Consider the following 17,355-nt stretch of genomic DNA (forward strand, 5'->3'; position numbering starts at 1 on the left):
AAACATGAAATAGGTTATTTCAGGTTTAAGACTCACCACCTAAGTGTGACGTGTTCCTATTTTTTCTTTTTTTAGGAAATCATGGGGAAAGCATATCTAGATAAATCTGTATGGAGATTCTCATAGTTGCCCCAAAGGGGCTTTTTGAAAAGGCAACTGAACTTTCTTATTTTTTTCCCCTTGAAAGCGTTTTGCCTCTTATCCAGGAAGCTTTTTGGCTTTACTGAAGAAGCTTCTTGGATGAGAGGCGAAACATTTTCAAAGAGGAAAAAACCAAGAAAGTCCAGTTGCCTTTTGGAAAAAGCACCCTTGGTACACACTGAGCTAAATTAGAAAGATATGGAGTAGTGGCAGGATTGAAAATTAATAGACAGAAAATGAAACTTTTAGCAAAAAATTTAACAGATCTACAAACCATAGAATTAGAAAGAGTACTCGCACTTCAAACAGCAAGAAAAATTAAATGGGAATATGGCTGACAGCACACTATAAGGCGATAAAGGAGAATAATTATAATAAGCTATTACAACAGACAAACAAAAAAACTTAGAATTATGGACCAAATTACAACTGTCATTACTAGGAAGAATAGCAGCCATAAAAATGCCTATATTATCAAAATTTATTTATCTATTCCAAACTATTCCAGTTAAATTAGAAAAGACCTTTTTCGATAATCTTAATAAAATGACAGCAAAATTTATTTGGCAGGGTAAAAACCCCAAAATAAAAATGAAACTACCTCAAGATATGAAGAGCAGAGGAGGCTTTGGATTGACAAATTGGGAATTATATTATAGTGCAGCAACATTAGTTTGGCTAAAAGATTGGATTAATTTAAAAAATAAAAGAATATTAGCTATAGAAGGTCATGACCTTCAGAGGGGACGGCATGCCTTTCTTTGGGACACAGGACCCACCAAACAAAAATATTTCCTCAGACATCTGATTAGAGATTCGCTGATATACAACTGGATCAAAGTTAAAAAGAAACACTATATAAAAATCCCAACCTGGCTATCTACAATGGAAGCAACGATCCACCCAAATAATTTAGACCTGAACAAAATGTTAAAGTATAAAGGCTTATTGGATACAGATGGAAACTTAAAAACAATACAGGAGCTGCAAGAACAAGAGCTACAAGTAGACTGGTGGGCTTATTTTCAAATACAAAGACGATATAAAAAGGATGTAAAGGAGTATGGAATATATTTGAAACCTCAACAATTAGACAAAATCTTATTAGGCCCAGATAAAAAAAAATATTACCAAAATTTATAAGTATCTCCTAGAAGTAGATTTAGAAGAAGTAGTGGTGAAAGGATGTATGATCGCATGGGGTCAAAATATTGGTCATAACATAAAGTTATCAGACTGGGAGACTGTATGGAATAGAAATCACAAATTAACAAAATCAGCAGCATGCAAAGAAAATGCATATAAAATGTTCTATACTTACCCCCTTCGATTAGCAAAAATGTACCCTAAAATGAGTCCTATATGTTGGAAATATAAAAAAAAGAGGGAACATATTATCATATGTGGTGGTCTTGCCCAGAGGCTCAAAAATATTGGTTCAAAATCAAAAATTGGCTACAGGAAATCACCAATGACCTAGAACCAGAACTCTTCCTATTGGGGAGCTTCAAAAAATAATAATAATACTGCTGCCAGGATCGCCTTTGCCCAGTGTTGGAAACAGGCATATACACCCGTAGAGGAACTGGTTATACAAAAAGTTATGACTTGTGCTGAAATGGATAAATGAATGCTGAGTTTAAAAGATAAGGAAGCTTCAATATTTTATAAGGTATGGGAACAATGGTACAGCTGGATAGATCGGAGGCAGATTAAGGATAGGTAATTATTAAATATAGATAGAATAAGAATATAATTATGCACAGATTAATACCTGTAAATATTGCACAAATGATCGTTATATGATAAGCACCACAAATAGCTGTTATTGAGTGATATGTTTTTTATGTTTTTAACGTAATAAAAATTCAATAACATTTATTTTTTTAAAAAAAGAAGAGTGAAACATCCTTTTCCTTTCTGCAGAATGAACCAGGCCCCTACAGTGGGCTTTGAGTCAGATGTTGGGAGCAGGACGACCCACCATTTCATGTACCCTGAGAGTGCCAGGAACTTGCCTGCCAATGTCAGTTTTGTTCTGGTGCCCTTCAAAGCCTTGGATCTGCTGTGGATCGCCAGCGCCCTCTCAACAGGCCAGATCCGATTGTATGTATCTCTGAGGGGAGTTGATTGGAGAGGGAGCGGGGAGCGGATATTTGGGGGAAGCCTCTACCCCTCTCCTTTCCATCCCTTTCCAAAGGGAGTTGGTTCACTATAATTGCCTTGGCTGGCAGTTATTCCATCTGAGGTGCTCAAGGCCTGTGGCCAAAGCGGCTGCAGCTACCCAGTGCGTAGGCTGCTCCTCCCGCTTCCCCCGCGGCCCCAAGTTGCCTCTGGCTTGGAATATTGCTTTCTCCTAAGGGCTGCCCTTGACGATGACTCGGAAACTACCACCTGGTCCAGAATGTGCAATACGAGCAACTGCACTTCCAGGCACCCCATGCCATGCGCTGCAGGCTTCCGGGTGCAATTCATGGTACTGGTGGTCACCCAAGAAGCCCTGCAAGGCAGAGGAGGGAATTCTCTCTCTGCCATCCTGCAAGACCCGATACTGTTGGCATCTTCTGTGTCTCTTAGGGGACCCCAAAGTCATGCCTTCTCTGTCAGCAGTGTCCATCCCAGGATCAATGGTACCAACACTGATGCCCTGTCAGAAGGACCCAATCGCCTGTTGTCTCCCAGGTCTTGGGTCCAGAGATTGTATGAGCCTAAGTTATTGGAGATGTGATTTGTCCTGACATGGTGTATTTAGTTATTTTATATTGCAAAGTCCCTGATGAGATGCCCGGAGCTGCTTGGCAAGTGAGCAGCCATACTAATAGTAGAAGTAAGGAAGACCCTGCCCAAGAAGGGCTGAAGAGCAAGGAAGCCCCTCTCTTTAACTCCTCTTTTTATGCCTTGGACTAAGGACACCCAGAGTTTCCCCTCCTTCACGTAGGGGATGGTCTATTGGGGGGATCCTGGCGAGGTCAGAGAAGCTCCCTCTGGTCCTTCCACCTGGCCTGCTGCGTTGGGGCTCACCTTATTTGTTTATAAAACATATAGACCACCCACCTTATTCCAAGGTTAACTCTTAGAATCCCTTGGAGCAGAATTCTCCTTTAGTACTTGAGAGGCAGGTGAGCGTTGGGTATCTTGTTGCTGTGCTGCTGGGGCAGAAGCAGCTGATCCTGGCTGGGGAAGCATCTGCCACCTTTGTTTCTTTTACTTCTGAAGTGGTGCAGACCTTCCAGGCCCCGCTCTGGCCGGAAGGGAGCGGGAGGAGCGCAGGCCGCCTTCTCTGTTTCACGCCTTGTTTGTTCTCTCCCGTGCCTCTTGTAGCACTTACGCACCAGTGAAGCCGTTCCTCCGGGTGGACAAAGAGAGGGTAAGTTAGGTACAGGTTACTTTCAGCACATATATATCGCCAGTGGTGTGCTGTATCCCCAGGGTTTACTCAAAATGAAGGAAATGAAGGGAAACGCCACGTGAGAAAACACAGAAATAGTGATAGAGCGCCCACCCCGTCCCACCCCACCTGAGGAAAGCTTGCCCGAGCTGCCCCTTGGGTTGTTCTGCATCCCTTCGGCAGAGAGGAGGAGGAAGGGATAAAGCCCACGGGCGGACTTCCCAATCCTTTCAGGTGCATTGCTGCATTTGGCAGAGGATTGGGCTGGATGGCCCTGGGAATGTTTGGTTTTACTTGTCTTAAAGTATTTGGGGGTTGCAGGGTGTCTGGCCCAGGGCTGTGTGCCCTTGCTGCCGCCTTCCCTTCCGTGCCCTGCCCTGCCTGAATGGGCCAGAGACCCGAGGCGCTCTTGATATTTTGGAGGGTATGGGGAGGATCTGAGGGTGGAAAAACCTCCTAAGCCTTGACCTTCTGATTTTATGCTGCAAAGCTTCCCACAACAGGCCTCTGCCCGCCACCTATTTTGGTGGGGTCCTTGAGTCTCACACATTGTACATCCTGCTTTAATTGCTGGGATTATTTTTACAACTAACGTGTTGGTTTAGTAATGTTACTTTTATCGTGTGTTCTGTATCCTGTTCTGTAAAAGCAGCATTTGGACTAGTAGATGCCACCAACCCTGTGAATCTCTGCTGGGGCTTCTCCGTGATTTGTTGTCACCCAGAGAGTTGAGCCGGCTGAGCCAAAAGCCCCGTCTTGACTGTTCCCTTGGTCTCTTGCCTCTTTAGGTTCAGATCTACAATCCCGCATTCTTCAAATACATCCATGACCGCTGGACAGAGCACCACGGCCGCTATCCCTCCACCGGCATGCTGGTGCTGTTTTTTGCCCTGCATGTTTGCGATGAGGTCAGTTTGATAGGCCAAGCAAACTGTCCTGCCTTGTGGGAGTAACAGCAGCACTCCTGCTGATTAAATGATGTGTATACTTTGATTTTGAACTTTGAAAACGGTGCTTTAGTTATATTTTTTCCTCGGATTTGGGATGTGCAGGAAGAGGGCTGAATTGTTCTCCTCAGAAATGGGAAGAGCAGGCCCTCCCAACTGACATTGTCTCAGCTTTGGGCTGGTCGCTGGTCAGCGAAGGATCTGGGTGAAGAGGCAGGAAAGGTGGGGTGATGAACCAGGATGGATCCCAAAAGCCGTGGGAAAGAAGAGTGAGGACAGTTTCTAGAGGTGCTCAAGCAGAGGCCAGGCAGCCATTGGTCAAGGAGGTGACGTTCCCCCAGGTCATCCCTGAGCTCCCTCCGGATGCCATGAAGCTTGAAGTCAGAGTTGTCACTCCTGGGTACGCTGTGTGTATGTGTGTTGGCCTGGTGAGTGGGAATCCTTTGGATCCCAGTCAAAACCAGTTCTGGAAGAAGGCTGGAAATTGGGAGTGTTGGTTAAATTGTCAAGAGGAAGTCAGGGATGGGGCTGGCTTTTGGGTCAGCAGTGGAGGAAATAGTTTTCCTTCAGATTATGGCTCTTTGTGATGTCAGACATTTTTCCTTGTTCTGGGTGCAGGTGGAGGAGATTAGAAACCAACCTTCAGCCTAGGGAAGCCAATGAGGGAAAGAATGTCAGTCATTTCTTAATCCCGTAAGCTTTGGGCCCGTTTCAGTAGAAAATGTGGGCTGATGCCTAGGCGGTCTGGAGCCTCCCCAGTGAGTGGGTCTTCTTTCCCTCTCCCGGTGACAGGTGAACGTCTTCGGGTTCGGGGCAGACGGCCATGGCAACTGGCACCACTACTGGGAGAACAACCGCTACGCCGGAGAGTTCCGGAAAACCGGCGTGCACGATGCAGACTTTGAGGCCCACATTGTGGACATCCTGGAGAAGACGAACAAGATCAGTGTTTATCGTGGCCACTGAGGTTTCCAGCAGCTGCCGGGCAGCCTGGCTGTCGGTGGCTGGGTGAGGAGGGACAGTTTTCCTGCCCCCGATGCACCATATGGCAAAGCCGCTCTTTGAAGAGGAAACGAGGAGCTTAGGAAGGGGAGGACACCAAAGCCCAGGAGGTCCTGGGAAGCAGAGGCAAGCAGAGAGCAGCTCCTCCTTCCTCAGAACAAAGCAGTGAGATGCAGCGGTGGCCGTCCAGCCTCCTCCTCTTCCTCCTGCCCAGGCCTGACTCTATGACCGAGACCCCCTTTTGCCTGCAACAAAACAAGCACCGCGAGGGTCTCCTCCAGACTCTTTTTTAAAATTAAGTTTTTCTTCAGTAAATGGGAGTAGCTTTCTGCCTTTGTCCCAGGAAGTCGTTTTTTCTTTTTTCCTGTACAATTAGGTGCCAGGCTGGATTGCATTTTGTCCCAGACATGTAAACTCATGCAGAAACCTTGGAAGGGAAGCCAGGAAGCGCCTGGAGATTGTGAACGTTGACCTCTAGCTCAAGGCATGTGGTGTATTTGCCCCAAGGGCAGATGCTCTTGTTCCTAGAGCCTCCCGAAGTGCTCAGATGCTGCAGGCTGCGACTCAGACTCTTCGTTCCTGTCCGCCCAGACTTCCTTCCTCCCTCTCTCTTGCTCTGTTCATGGCAGGGATGCAAGGAAGGGCTGCCCTTCCGATCTTGAGGGGGGAGCACTCCAGGGCCTCCAGATTGCAGCCTTTCTCCGGGGGAAGGACGGGGGTTGATGGACGGGTCACATGGAGTCAGAATCCCGAGGCCTTCCAGGTTGTCACTCACAAGCGACTATCATTTTCTAGGCCACTTTCTGCAAAGGAGCCATTGGAGCTAGCAGCTTTAGGCCTGCCTTCGTCTTGTTAGCCAGGGGAGGGCCTCACGTGGGTGTGTTCCTGCCTGCTCTTCACCGAGAGCAAGAGAAGGGGCCCCCGAGGGAGCCTGGCTGCCTTCCCTTGCTCTGGGTGCAAGAAGCGGGAGGCTTCCCAGTTGCTTTGGCGATTAAGGCCTTGTAGACAAAGGGCAAAAGCAAGTTGCCCATAAGTGGTTTTCTTCAAAAGGACAATCCCAGCGGTATCGGTATTAAATCAGTGTTTTGTTTCTTGGAATAACTGAATTCTACGGCATGAAGGAGCTCTGGCAATGGTGGCTTTTTATTACAAGCATAGCTAACAATATTTCCCCAATAAGAAATGGCAGCAATTGGGGATCTATAAGCCAGCCTGCCCTTGGAGGGCCAGCAGCTTCTGGCCAACCCCAGGGCAGCTTTCTATGGTCACCTGAAAGGGGAGGGTTCCCTGCCCAATGGTGCTGGGTCGCCCTTGTGCTTCTGGGACAGCATCCGATCTTATTGCCACCCCTCCCTCCCTGCTTACTGCAGCTGGATTGCAGTTTCCCTTTGGTGTGGCCTGCAACTGGCCCTCGGCCCTCTCCAGCTTGGGGCCTTGAGCTGCAGATCCTGCCGCCAAGGAGACGGCGGGTTCAGGGGTGCCCAGGATCCCTGGACCTTTTTGCCTTCGCTCAGCCATGGTTCCTCCACAGTAGAGGTTCGGGAAAGGTCAACTGACTCCGAGAGCGGCAGGTCCTCGCCGGTGTCCTCGGGACTCACCTGGAGTAGCCACTCCTACATCCAGAGTTGCTTTGCTTTGAGTCTACGAACAAGAATTGTGTGGCCTTGAGCTTTTCCCCCTTGATCCCTGCAACTGAGGTACCTGCATGGGCATAGATGGGCTCCCTGGGCTCCGGGGCTCCAGGCCTGGGAGAGGCAGCCTTCCTCCCACATCAGTTGCAATTGCAATGCCTCCAGTTCCCTGGGGTATTTTTCCAGAGGGCTTTCTTAGTGAACGTATCTTTTTATATGTGGAGCGCTATCAACAGTTCACTAAGGAAGCCCCTAAGGAATCCCACTGTCCCTGGGTGGCGTGGCATGGCATGGGCTGGTGGCTGGTGGCTGGAGGCTGGCTAATCCCAGGAGCTTCTGCAGCTGGCAGAATGGCTGCCTGGCTCCACTGAGGCTGCCATTCTTGTCAGAGGGACGGGGAGAACGCTCTGAAGTAGGGCGATCGGATGGTCCAGCCTGGGCATCTTTCTGTCCAGAACAATCTTTGCCAAACCAGTTGCTGCTTCAGCTCCAGCGGCCATTGCCTGACTCTTGCAAATCCTTTTTTTTTTGCTTACTGTCCGAGAAGCTGCCTACACTTCAGACCAGGGATGCTGCCCCTCCCTCATTTTGTTATTTTTTAATTTCACGGGCTACAGTTTGGAAGAACTGGATTTGTTTTGTGTTCTGCTACACAAAATAAAAGTTGTACTTTTTCCTTCTGGAGGCTCCTGGTATTTATGCTGCATGTGTCTTGGATCCTTGTACAGCCGCAGGGGATGCTCAGGAGGCAGCCAAGGCTCCAGTCCAGCTGCTGTCATTGGCTCCAAGCACAGGCCCCAGTCTAACCAGTAAGACGGAACAACTCCCGTCCATAACCTCGATGTGTTTCTATTAATGCTTCCCACGATGGAGAGGAGTGGCTGGCTGGTGTTGAGCTATCCCACCTGTACACTTGCTTGTTTCTCCTATGCACTGCAAAGCCATTTCACCTATCCTGCAGTTTTGAGTCTCCATGGCTGCTGGGATTCACCACATGGGTGGCGCATCTGGACAAGGCCTCCTCCAGGACCGTCCAAAGCTTACAGCCTTGATGACAGGAACCCTCCTGGCCACACCTGTCTTGTTGGTAGCCTCTCCGGCTCAAAGCATCTAGTCCACACTCACTCCTAACAGACCACGGGGAAAGGAGGTTTGGGGCACTTGCCTTGTTTCCTCCTCCAGACTGTTCCCATACTCGTAGGTAGTCCAAGGACATCTTCCCACTTGGCTCCTCACAAGAGATCCATCCGTACCATTCAGTTTCCAAAAGGGCCACTCTATTCTAGGTCTGCTTCTCTATGGCGAATGGCCGGTTGATTTGCTCAGTCAGCAGAGCCACCACCCTCAAAACGGCCCCAGGTACAGCAGGGCAGGGCATTCCGGGACTGGCCTCCTGCTCAGTGGTGGGATTGACAAAGTTTTACCACCAGTTTGGTGGGTGTGGCTTGGGCACACTTCGTGTGTGCATGCGCCGCAAACATGCACTTTGCACAGGCACAGAGGCATTCTGACTCACCGGCAGCTGCACTCTCCCAGTCGCTTCAGCAGCTGCCGTGTGCCACTCAGCTGTGCCGCCCAAAGCAGCTGCACTTCAAAAGCAGGGAATGAAGGTGAGTGTGGGAGCCCTGGCGGGCAGGTGGGCCCAACAGCAGAGTGGCGGAGAGAACCAGTTCAGTCTCTGCTGCTCATTGGCGCTACAGGCTCAGCAGAACTGGGCCAAACCGGTCGAATCCCACCACTGCTTCTGCTCCATGGCCTTGTTGAAGTTTCTCATCTAATCCAGCTGCGGGTCAAGCGGGAGAGGAAGGGACGCCTTTTGCAGGCCTCACTTTCCCTTCTTCCTCTCCCCTTCAGGGCAGTTCTTCAAGTCTGATCTCACATCCGTTCCAGCTCAGCATGGCCTCTGCCAAAGACCACCGTCTTTCCCTTATTAAGGTCCTGCATCTGCCGAGCCTCGGATTTTGTCCACTGCACTTGGACCATGGAGCCCGCCGTGTTCGTTCCATCATGGATGGTGGTGATCTCAACCTGACAAGAGTGGTTTTGTTTAAACTTTTTATTGAATTATATCGAAACACCTGAGCATTTGCATACACAGCATGTGCATATACAGAGACACACACAAAAAGCACAAAACCAAGCACCAACAGTAACATTCCTATAATTGTATAGCAAAAGGCAGCCATCATTCCCCTGCTTGGGGTAAACCATCAAGTCCAAAGGGCTGTGCTTTAACCTGCTCTGAATGAGTGAGAGAGGTGGGATTGTTGCTGCTGTGGCAACATGGACGGTTTTCGGAAAGCATCTGCCAGAGTCATGTTTTTATTTTCAGTGTTAACCAAGTAACCAACTTTTGGAGACTGGATTGAACTTGCAGTTGGGCCAAATGAATAGTTTACATTTTGGTCTACCAAAGCAGAAGAGATTGAAAAAAAATCCAGTTTGCCTGAAACTATTCCGGTGCATAAAAGAGAAATTACAACCTTTTCCTTTAGGGTTTAAAACTGCTAAATTTGAAAATAAATACTTGCAATGTTTTCCAGTTTTGTGAAGGATACTGGTTTCTTTCTTTCTTTCATTCATTCATTCATTCATTCATTCATTCATTCATTCATTCTATGGCCGCCCATCTCAAATCAATAAACAACAGTTGTGTTACTTTTGTAGAGTATTTTTATCTGCAAATTTTGAATAGGAATGGAATTGCCAACAGAAATCATTCACTGAAAACTTGGAGGATTACAGGTCCTTGATAGGCGAAGAAAAATGGCAAATCCAGTCAAAACATCTGACTGAAACCAACGTAACAATTCATTATGCATTACATCCCTGTAACGATATTGATGGAAACCCTGCAGAAATGGAGGCAGAGGTTTACTGCAAGTCAAACTGTTGAAGATGAAAAGGCAGGCAATAGCCAATTGCATAAAAGACAGCCAAGTTTAAAACTGGAACTTGTGGAATGTGCAGGAAACAACCTGAACATTGAAATAATGTAATAAAAACATGAATACAACGGGGGCAAGGAAAAGCATTACACAACATGGCCAATTTCTACAAACAGTGGAGGAGGTGAATGCAACCTGGCACTGACTTACAAATGGAACATTAAAAAGGGAATCTGAAAAGTTGATTTTGGCTGCTCAAGAGTAAACTGTTTGAACTAATGCAATCAAAGCAAAACTGAAAAATTTGTCATTTCAAAGTGCAAATTGCGCAAAGAGGCAGAACAAGTAGGTCCTATGTTTAGACTGCAAAAAGATTACACAGATGGAAAAGTGGAAACATGAAAAAGTCAAAGTGAGGTTAAAATATTGTGCAATTTCTGAATATAGACTGATAAAGTCTTGACTCAACACACCAGATTTAACTGGTTGAAAAGAAGTAGATAATGGATGTGGCTATATGAGGGATAGTAGAATAGGAGAAAAATAATTGGAGAAGATTAGGAAGCATCAAGATCTGAAAATCCAAGTTGAAAGATTGTGGCATACACCGGCCTTGGTGGTCCCAAGAGGCCTCGTAGCGCAGTGGTTAGAATGCAGTACTGCTCACTCCAGGAGTTCGATTCTGACCTGCTCAAGGTTGACTCATCCCATCCTTCCAAGGTTGGTAAAATGAGGACCCTGATTGTTGGGGGCAAGAGGCTGACTCTGTAAACTGCTATAGAAAGGGCTGTAAAGCACGGTGAAGCAGGATAAAAGTCTATTGCTATTACTATTTGCACACTGAGTGTCCTATCAAAAGGTCTTCCAACTGTCACTTGCAAAAAGCCACACTGCTTGTTCTACACACAGACCTTATTTGGTTTTTGGGAAGAATTTGAGATGTAAGATGTGCCTTCACATTATTATAAACAGATAATAACAATTTAAGGGAGATGAGTGGCAAGCAAATTTAATAAACAAGCAAGCTTCAATGTGCAGGCTTATCCCATGATCTAGGCATGTTACCTGGAATTTTAGTGTTCATTATTAACTTTTTAAAGGGAGATTTTAAAAAACCCATGTTTTAACATGGCAACTCTGGCCTCTTGCTTAATTTTAGAAAACATGGGGGTGGGGGTGGGGGTTGTTTCTTCTTGGTATGCAGGAACTTGTCATTTCAGCACTAAACAACAGTGTGTTCTGAAAGTCCCCAAATGCACTTATACTTTTAAAGAAAGATACAACCCCAGCTGGGAAAGAGTAGAGCTAAATTTGCCACTTCTGCAATGTTATCTAGAATCCCTGTTTTCTGTTGTTTAATTCGCACATGTGATCAGTGGCTTTTATGGTTTCATCAGCTGCTTTCTGCCTGAGGCAGGCACCAGGTCTATCCTTTATTTCTGTTCCCTGTACTCGACCTCCCCCCGAACAGGCGCTTTTTCCTGGGCGGCTCCCGTTTTCGGGGGGCAAAGCCGCTCCTGACCGGGGGCTGGAAGGCCTCCCCCCCCACCCCCGAGTCCCCTCCTCCCCCGGGAGGCAGCCGGGAAGGGGCGGGAGGGGCTCAGGGATCATCGGCCGGTGGCTAAGCGGGGGGGGGGGAGCGGGGCCGCGGCTCCTCCCGCACGTGCCCCCCGTTGCCGGGCAACCGTGGCGGCGGTTGGGCAGCTGTGCCGGCCCGGAGGCGGCGGCGACCCGGCATGGTGAGGGGGCGGCCGGCGGGGGCCGAGGCGGGCGAGGTGGGGGCGCTGGCTGATCCCCCGTGGCTCTCCCTCCCGCAGGACCCGGCGGCGGCGAAGGAGGCGGAGGCGTCGTCGGGGGCGCCGTCCGGGGGCCCGGAGGAGCCGCCGGTGCAGCTGAACGTGGGCGGCTGGGCCTTCGCGGTGCCGCGGGGCAAGCTGGCGCAGTTCCCGGAGTCGCTGCTGGGCCAGGCGGCGGCGGGGTCGGCGGGGCAGCGGCTGTTCCTGGACCGCGACGGCTACGCCTTCCGCCACGTCCACTACTTCCTGCACACGGCGCGGCTGTCGGGCGGCAGCGGGCTGGAGCTGCCGCTCCTCTACGAGCAGGCCGGGCTGCTGCGCCTGGCGCCGCTGCTGCAGGTGCCCGGAGGGGGGAGGAGGGGAGGGGACCCCGCCGCCCCCTCCCCTCCCCTCCCCTGACGCGCCTCTCCCGCAGAGCCTGGACAACCTGAAGGAGGGCAAGCACAACCTGCGCGTCCGCCCCGCCGACATCCCCATCGCCGAGCGCGCCTCGCTCAACTACTGGCGGACGCGCAAGTGCATCAGCAAGCCCTGCGCCGCCGCCGCCGCCGAGTGCGCGCTCAAGAGCCCCGCCTGCTCCGGTAAGGCGGGGGGCGGCGGGCGGGTCCGCTCCCGCCCCCGCGGGGTCCCCCGAGCGCCGCCGCGACGGCCCCCCCTCCCTCGCTCGCTCCCTCCCTGCCCGCAGGGTCTCCGGAGAAGGCGCCGCTGGGGCTGATGGACACGCCGCTGCTGGACACGGAGGACGAGGTGCCCTACTGCTTCCTGCCGCTGCGCCTGGTGGAGGAGTTCCCGGCGCTGGTCACCGACGACAACCTGCTCTGGCTGGCCGACGCCGCGGCGCTGATCGAGTGCGAGAGCGGCGAGTTCCGCTTCATCGGTAAAGCGGGGGTGGGGGACCCCGCGGGGGAGGGGGCGCTTGCTGCGGGGCTGAGTCCCCCGAAGGCGCCGGGGGAATTGGGGCGGAGGCCCCGCGCAGGAGCCGGTAAAATCTCGCTTTCCGGCACGGTCGGCCCCCTCGGCTACCTAGCGAGCGCTCAGAGGCGAGGAAAGGAAGGCAGCCCCCTTCCAGCCGGGCCCAAGAACCGCTGAGAAGCCGCCGGTGCTGCATTGCCCGTCATCAAGGCAGATTCTGGCTGTCTCTCACTCACTGGGGCGCCAAGCTTCCCCGGGAGCCCCCGCCGCCGGTCTGTTCGCTGCAAGGAAGGAAACGGTGGAGCATAAGGAGCAATGGGGGGGGGGACCCTGCAACCTTCCCTGTCTCCCCCCACCTCGTTTGACTAGTTCCTTTCCCCAGAAAACAAAAACTGCCCCGCTGTTGACGCAGGACACCTGGAGCTGACGTTTCTCAGCCCCTTTCAAGAAATTGCTGCTTGTACAAAACCAGGGGTTGTTGGCTCTTTCCCTGTGTCTCTACCAAGATATGCTGGTGTTGTTAAAGGAGAACAGTTGTATCTCTGGATTGACATGAGGGGTCCCCGGTGCTCTCTGAGCTTGGTTGGTTTTTCGTAGTGCTGCTCACCGATGATGTGATCTGTTTGGGTAATGAAACACCTGCAAGAAAACAAGCCCGCTCAGAGAGCACTAAGGAGCCCTTTACCAAGCCTGTAATTTGCATTGTTATTCGAATTATTGTCATAGTTATAAGCCTAAGCTATGTTTCAAATTCAAATTCTATTTCTTCCTGTCATTTTTGTCTGTATTGTTTCCATATCCATCTCTTGCTGGCTGGCAGGCTGACTCTGTCCATCTCTTGCTAGGAATCCCCAGTTTTGCTTTCCCCCAAAGTCACTCGAAATATATGTATATAGCATGGAATGTGATGGCAAAAACACCCTGCTAGACCTCCAGGTTGCTTAACTTTCTGGTGTGCATTTTTTTTAAACAACTAGCTAATTTTCTTCGATCAGAGAAGATTCTTTTGCCTGATAACTTCTCCAGCTTGGATGCACTGGAAGCTGAAGCAGAAGCTTTAGGCATTCCCAAGGTCATAGAAGCCGTGAAGGTCTTCAGGAATAACCCAGGTGCAGTTCTTACAACATTTTAAGTTCTGTGTTGACTGGTTTCCATGTAAAAGGGATTACTTGGGCTTTCTTTAATTACAGAAAGGGAATAATAATAGCTTGGTCATATTCATTAGGAAACTGTGTGGAATATAATAAAAAAAATTGAGCTATTTGTTACTAAAATCCAATCTTCTCTTTTTGGAGAAGGTGGCTGAGAAGGTGGTCGCGCAGCAGCTCCAGAGGTTTCTGGATGAAACGTATTATCTCACCCCCTACCAGTCAGGATTCAGACCTGGATTTGGGACACAAACAGCATTGGTCGCACTTTTGGATGATCTCTGGCGGGAGCGGGATGGGAGTAGTGCATCCATCCTTGCTCTACTTGACCTCTCGGCGGCTTTTGATACCATTGATCATGGGATTCTCCTGGGACAGCTTCAGGGGATGGGAGTGGGAGGCCTTGTGCTACCCTGGTTCGCTTCCTTCCTCTACAGCTGCTCTCAGTCAGTGTTGATAGGAGGGGAGAGATCCAACCCTCGCCCACTGCTTTACGGGGTTCACAGAGCTCGGTACTCTCTCCGCTCCTGTTCAACATTTACATGAAACCGCTGGGTGAGATCATCCGTTACCATGGACTGAGGCATCACCAATATGCTGATGAGACTCAGCTGTATGTCTCAGCCCCGTAGTGAGTTAAGTGTTGCTGTGTCCTCTCGCAATGCCTGGAGGCTGTTAGGGGCTGGATGGGCAGCAACGGGTTGAAACTAAACCCATGCAAGACCGATTTTTTTTCTTCAGATTTTGTTCTATTGTACTTTATTAATTTATTTGATTCTTTTTGTTAGTTTTTATTGTTTGTTTTTTTTGTTTTAAATATGGTTTTACATTCTGTAAGCCATGTTAATGCCAATGTCTCCTTGGGTGTTTTTCTTTAGGCTCATGTTCCAGTGAAGCCTCTAAGTCTCAAGGCTGTCAGAGGAGCACGGCGGCCCAGCAGCAGAGAGTTCGGGACCCACCAGCCCTCCTCCCTTTGTACCCAATGGTGCTGGGTCTCCTAGTCAAGTACCCTGACTCTGCTCTGGGGCAGCTCCACATGGAGAGCACCCTGGATGGGAATAAGCTCTACATATCAGGGAACGGAGTTCTTTTTCAGCATGTCATGTATGTCCCCTGGGCAGTTTGGTGGTTCTTGTTCCTAATTTCTGATAAGGACATTTGGGATGTGAATGCAAATGCAACCCTCCATTATAGCACAATGGTGTGAAGGATGTGCTCTCCAGGCAGCTCCATGGGATGGTACCAGAATATTTGTTAGTTTAGTTTAGTTTAGTTTAGTTTAGTTTAGTTTAGTTTAGTTTAGTTTAGTTTAGTTTAGTTTAGTTTAGTTTAGTTTAGTTTATTGTCATTGCACCTCGTACAACGAAATCAACCATCTTCAGTGCACATCATGACCATGAAAATAAACACAAACACACATCCTTCACCCTCCACACATTGAACCGGAAACCCCCAACACCACACCAACACTGCACTATACAGCAGAATTCAAAACAGCTACTGTCCTGGCATAGAAGCTGTTTTGCAGCCTATTTGTCCTTGTTTTTATTACCTTGTACCATCTGCCAGATGGTCATAGTTCAGAAAAAGGGTTCCTAGGATGAGATGGATCTTTGAGGATGTTTTGAACTTTCTTAAGGCAGCGGGAGCTCTAAAGCTCTTCCAAAGAGGGGAGAGGGCAACTAATGATCTTCAGGGCAATGACATTAACCCTCTGGAGTGCTTTTCCTATCTGCCCCTGGGCAATTGGCAAACCATACAGGGGTGCAGTATGTTAAAATGCTCTCTATGGTGCAGCGGGAGAAGGTCACCAGAAGTTTTTCATTCAGTGGTTTTCTGAGAAGTCTCAAGTAGTATAATCTCTTTAACCAGGGCTGCAATGTGGGGCCCCCAGGTCAGGTCCTCTTTTAGGGTAACACCCAGAAACTTAAAACTGGCCACTTGCTCCCCTTGGTCTCCATTGATAAGCAAGGGCTGGAGGTCTGATCTGTTCCTTCTATAATCCACTATAAGCTCCTTGGTCTTATTGGTGTTTAGGGCCAAGTTATTGTCTTCACACCACGAAAGCAACTGGTCCACCTCATCTCGATAGGCAGACTCCTTCCCCTCCCCAGGAGATAAGTCCCACCACCGTTGTATCATCTGCAAATTTAGCCATAGTATTACTAGCATGAGTGGGAATGCAGTCATGCACATAAGGAGTATAGAGTAAGGGACTCAACATACAACCCTGTGGTGTACTAGTGTTAAGAATAAGGGCTGGAGAGGTATGATTACCTAATCTGACCCTCTGTAAGCGGCCAGACAGGAAATCCATAATCCAAAGGCAGATTGAATTAGAAAGCCCAAGGTCCAGAAGTTTAGAGTCTATGTGAAGAATTAAGAATTGTGTTAAATGCAGAACTAAAATCTACAAAAAGCATCCACACATACCCCCCCGGCTGTTCCAGATGAGTCAGAGCAGTGTGAAGAGTGATGCCTATAGCATCCTCTGTAGATCTATTTCTTCTGTATGCAAACTGATGTTTATCAAATGTATGCAGGAGACCAGAAATGATGTGCCGGCAGACCAATTTCTCAAAGCACTTCATGATGATAGGAGTGAGTGCCACTGGTCTGTAATCACTGAGGTTATTGATAGGGAACTTCTTTGGCAGTGGAACAATGGTGGAAGCCTTCAAACAAGATGGAATAGTGGACTGGGATAAAGACCGATTGAAGATCCTGGTAAAGACTCCAGCCAACTGATCAGCACAGTCTTTAAGCACTTATTTTATAATTGGAAAATTCTCAATTTAAATAGTGTTTCCCCGGCTCACATTTATTACCTCCTGGGTCATCTAGTCTATTAGTGTTTATGGCCTTTGCATTTTCTTGCAGCCATTCCCAGGATGGGGGAGTGAGGGATAAAGTTGGTCTGTGGCCAGGAATGAGTCTTTCCCAAGATTAGATTGCCAAATATAATCCAAATCTGCTGACAGAGGATGGCATGCCTCATGTTGGAAGAAGAGCCATCTTCCTCCTGATGTGGGCATTATTATTAGATCCTGTAGTAGTTTTAGAGTCCCGTAGAGACGGCAGGACGGGTCAGTCCAGATGTGGCAAAGTTTGGTTCCCGGCTGGTTTTCCCTGGGATGTGGATCAGAGGTGGTATTCAACCGGTTCGCACCTAGTCGGGTGAACCAGTAGCTGTTATTTGGCATGGGTCACCGAACCGGTGGCAATCCCTGGCTGGCCCCAATCTGGTCGCCCGGTCGGCCACTTGCGATCGCTCTCCTAGCTTTCCGTTCCCCACGTCCTCTTTCTCCCTGGGGAAAAGGAAGAAAGGCATGGACGGTACAAGTATCACTTTCCCCTTGTGAGTTAAAGTGCTGGAGTGCGGTCTGACAGAGAGGGTGGGGGAATCCACTCAAGCCTTGGAGAAATTTAAAGGAGCTGCTTCCAAAATGCTTGTCTGTTAAGGGCTCTCTCTGTGTGTGTGTGTGTGTGTGTGTGTGTGTGT

General features: G+C 49.1%; 2 protein-coding genes across 2 annotated transcripts in view; both read left to right on the forward strand.

Annotated features, from left to right (window-relative positions):
- Window positions 1–7,789, forward strand: part of ST3GAL2 (ST3 beta-galactoside alpha-2,3-sialyltransferase 2) — a 30,222-nt gene extending 22,433 nt beyond the window's left edge. Inside the window, exons 4-7 of the mRNA XM_026714423.2 lie at window positions 2,068–2,247; window positions 3,463–3,508; window positions 4,318–4,437; window positions 5,269–7,789. Coding sequence (XP_026570208.1) covers window positions 2,068–2,247; window positions 3,463–3,508; window positions 4,318–4,437; window positions 5,269–5,442 — 520 coding nt within the window. The 3' untranslated portion in view covers window positions 5,443–7,789. The remainder of the gene's footprint in view (window positions 1–2,067; window positions 2,248–3,462; window positions 3,509–4,317; window positions 4,438–5,268) is intronic.
- A 3,880-nt stretch (window positions 7,790–11,669) lies between these two features.
- KCTD19 (potassium channel tetramerization domain containing 19) overlaps window positions 11,670–17,355 on the forward strand; it is a 35,025-nt gene continuing 29,339 nt past the window's right edge. Inside the window, exons 1-6 of the mRNA XM_087940275.1 lie at window positions 11,670–11,736; window positions 11,815–12,132; window positions 12,209–12,374; window positions 12,479–12,670; window positions 13,683–13,814; window positions 14,732–14,957. Of these exons, the coding sequence (XP_087796401.1) occupies window positions 11,734–11,736; window positions 11,815–12,132; window positions 12,209–12,374; window positions 12,479–12,670; window positions 13,683–13,814; window positions 14,732–14,957 (1,037 nt within the window). The 5' untranslated portion in view covers window positions 11,670–11,733. The remainder of the gene's footprint in view (window positions 11,737–11,814; window positions 12,133–12,208; window positions 12,375–12,478; window positions 12,671–13,682; window positions 13,815–14,731; window positions 14,958–17,355) is intronic.

This window comes from Pseudonaja textilis, chromosome 11, assembly GCF_049901715.1.
Source record: "Pseudonaja textilis isolate UNSWEBS1 chromosome 11, rPseTex1.2, whole genome shotgun sequence".
In the NCBI taxonomy this organism is placed as follows: domain Eukaryota; kingdom Metazoa; phylum Chordata; class Lepidosauria; order Squamata; family Elapidae; genus Pseudonaja; species Pseudonaja textilis.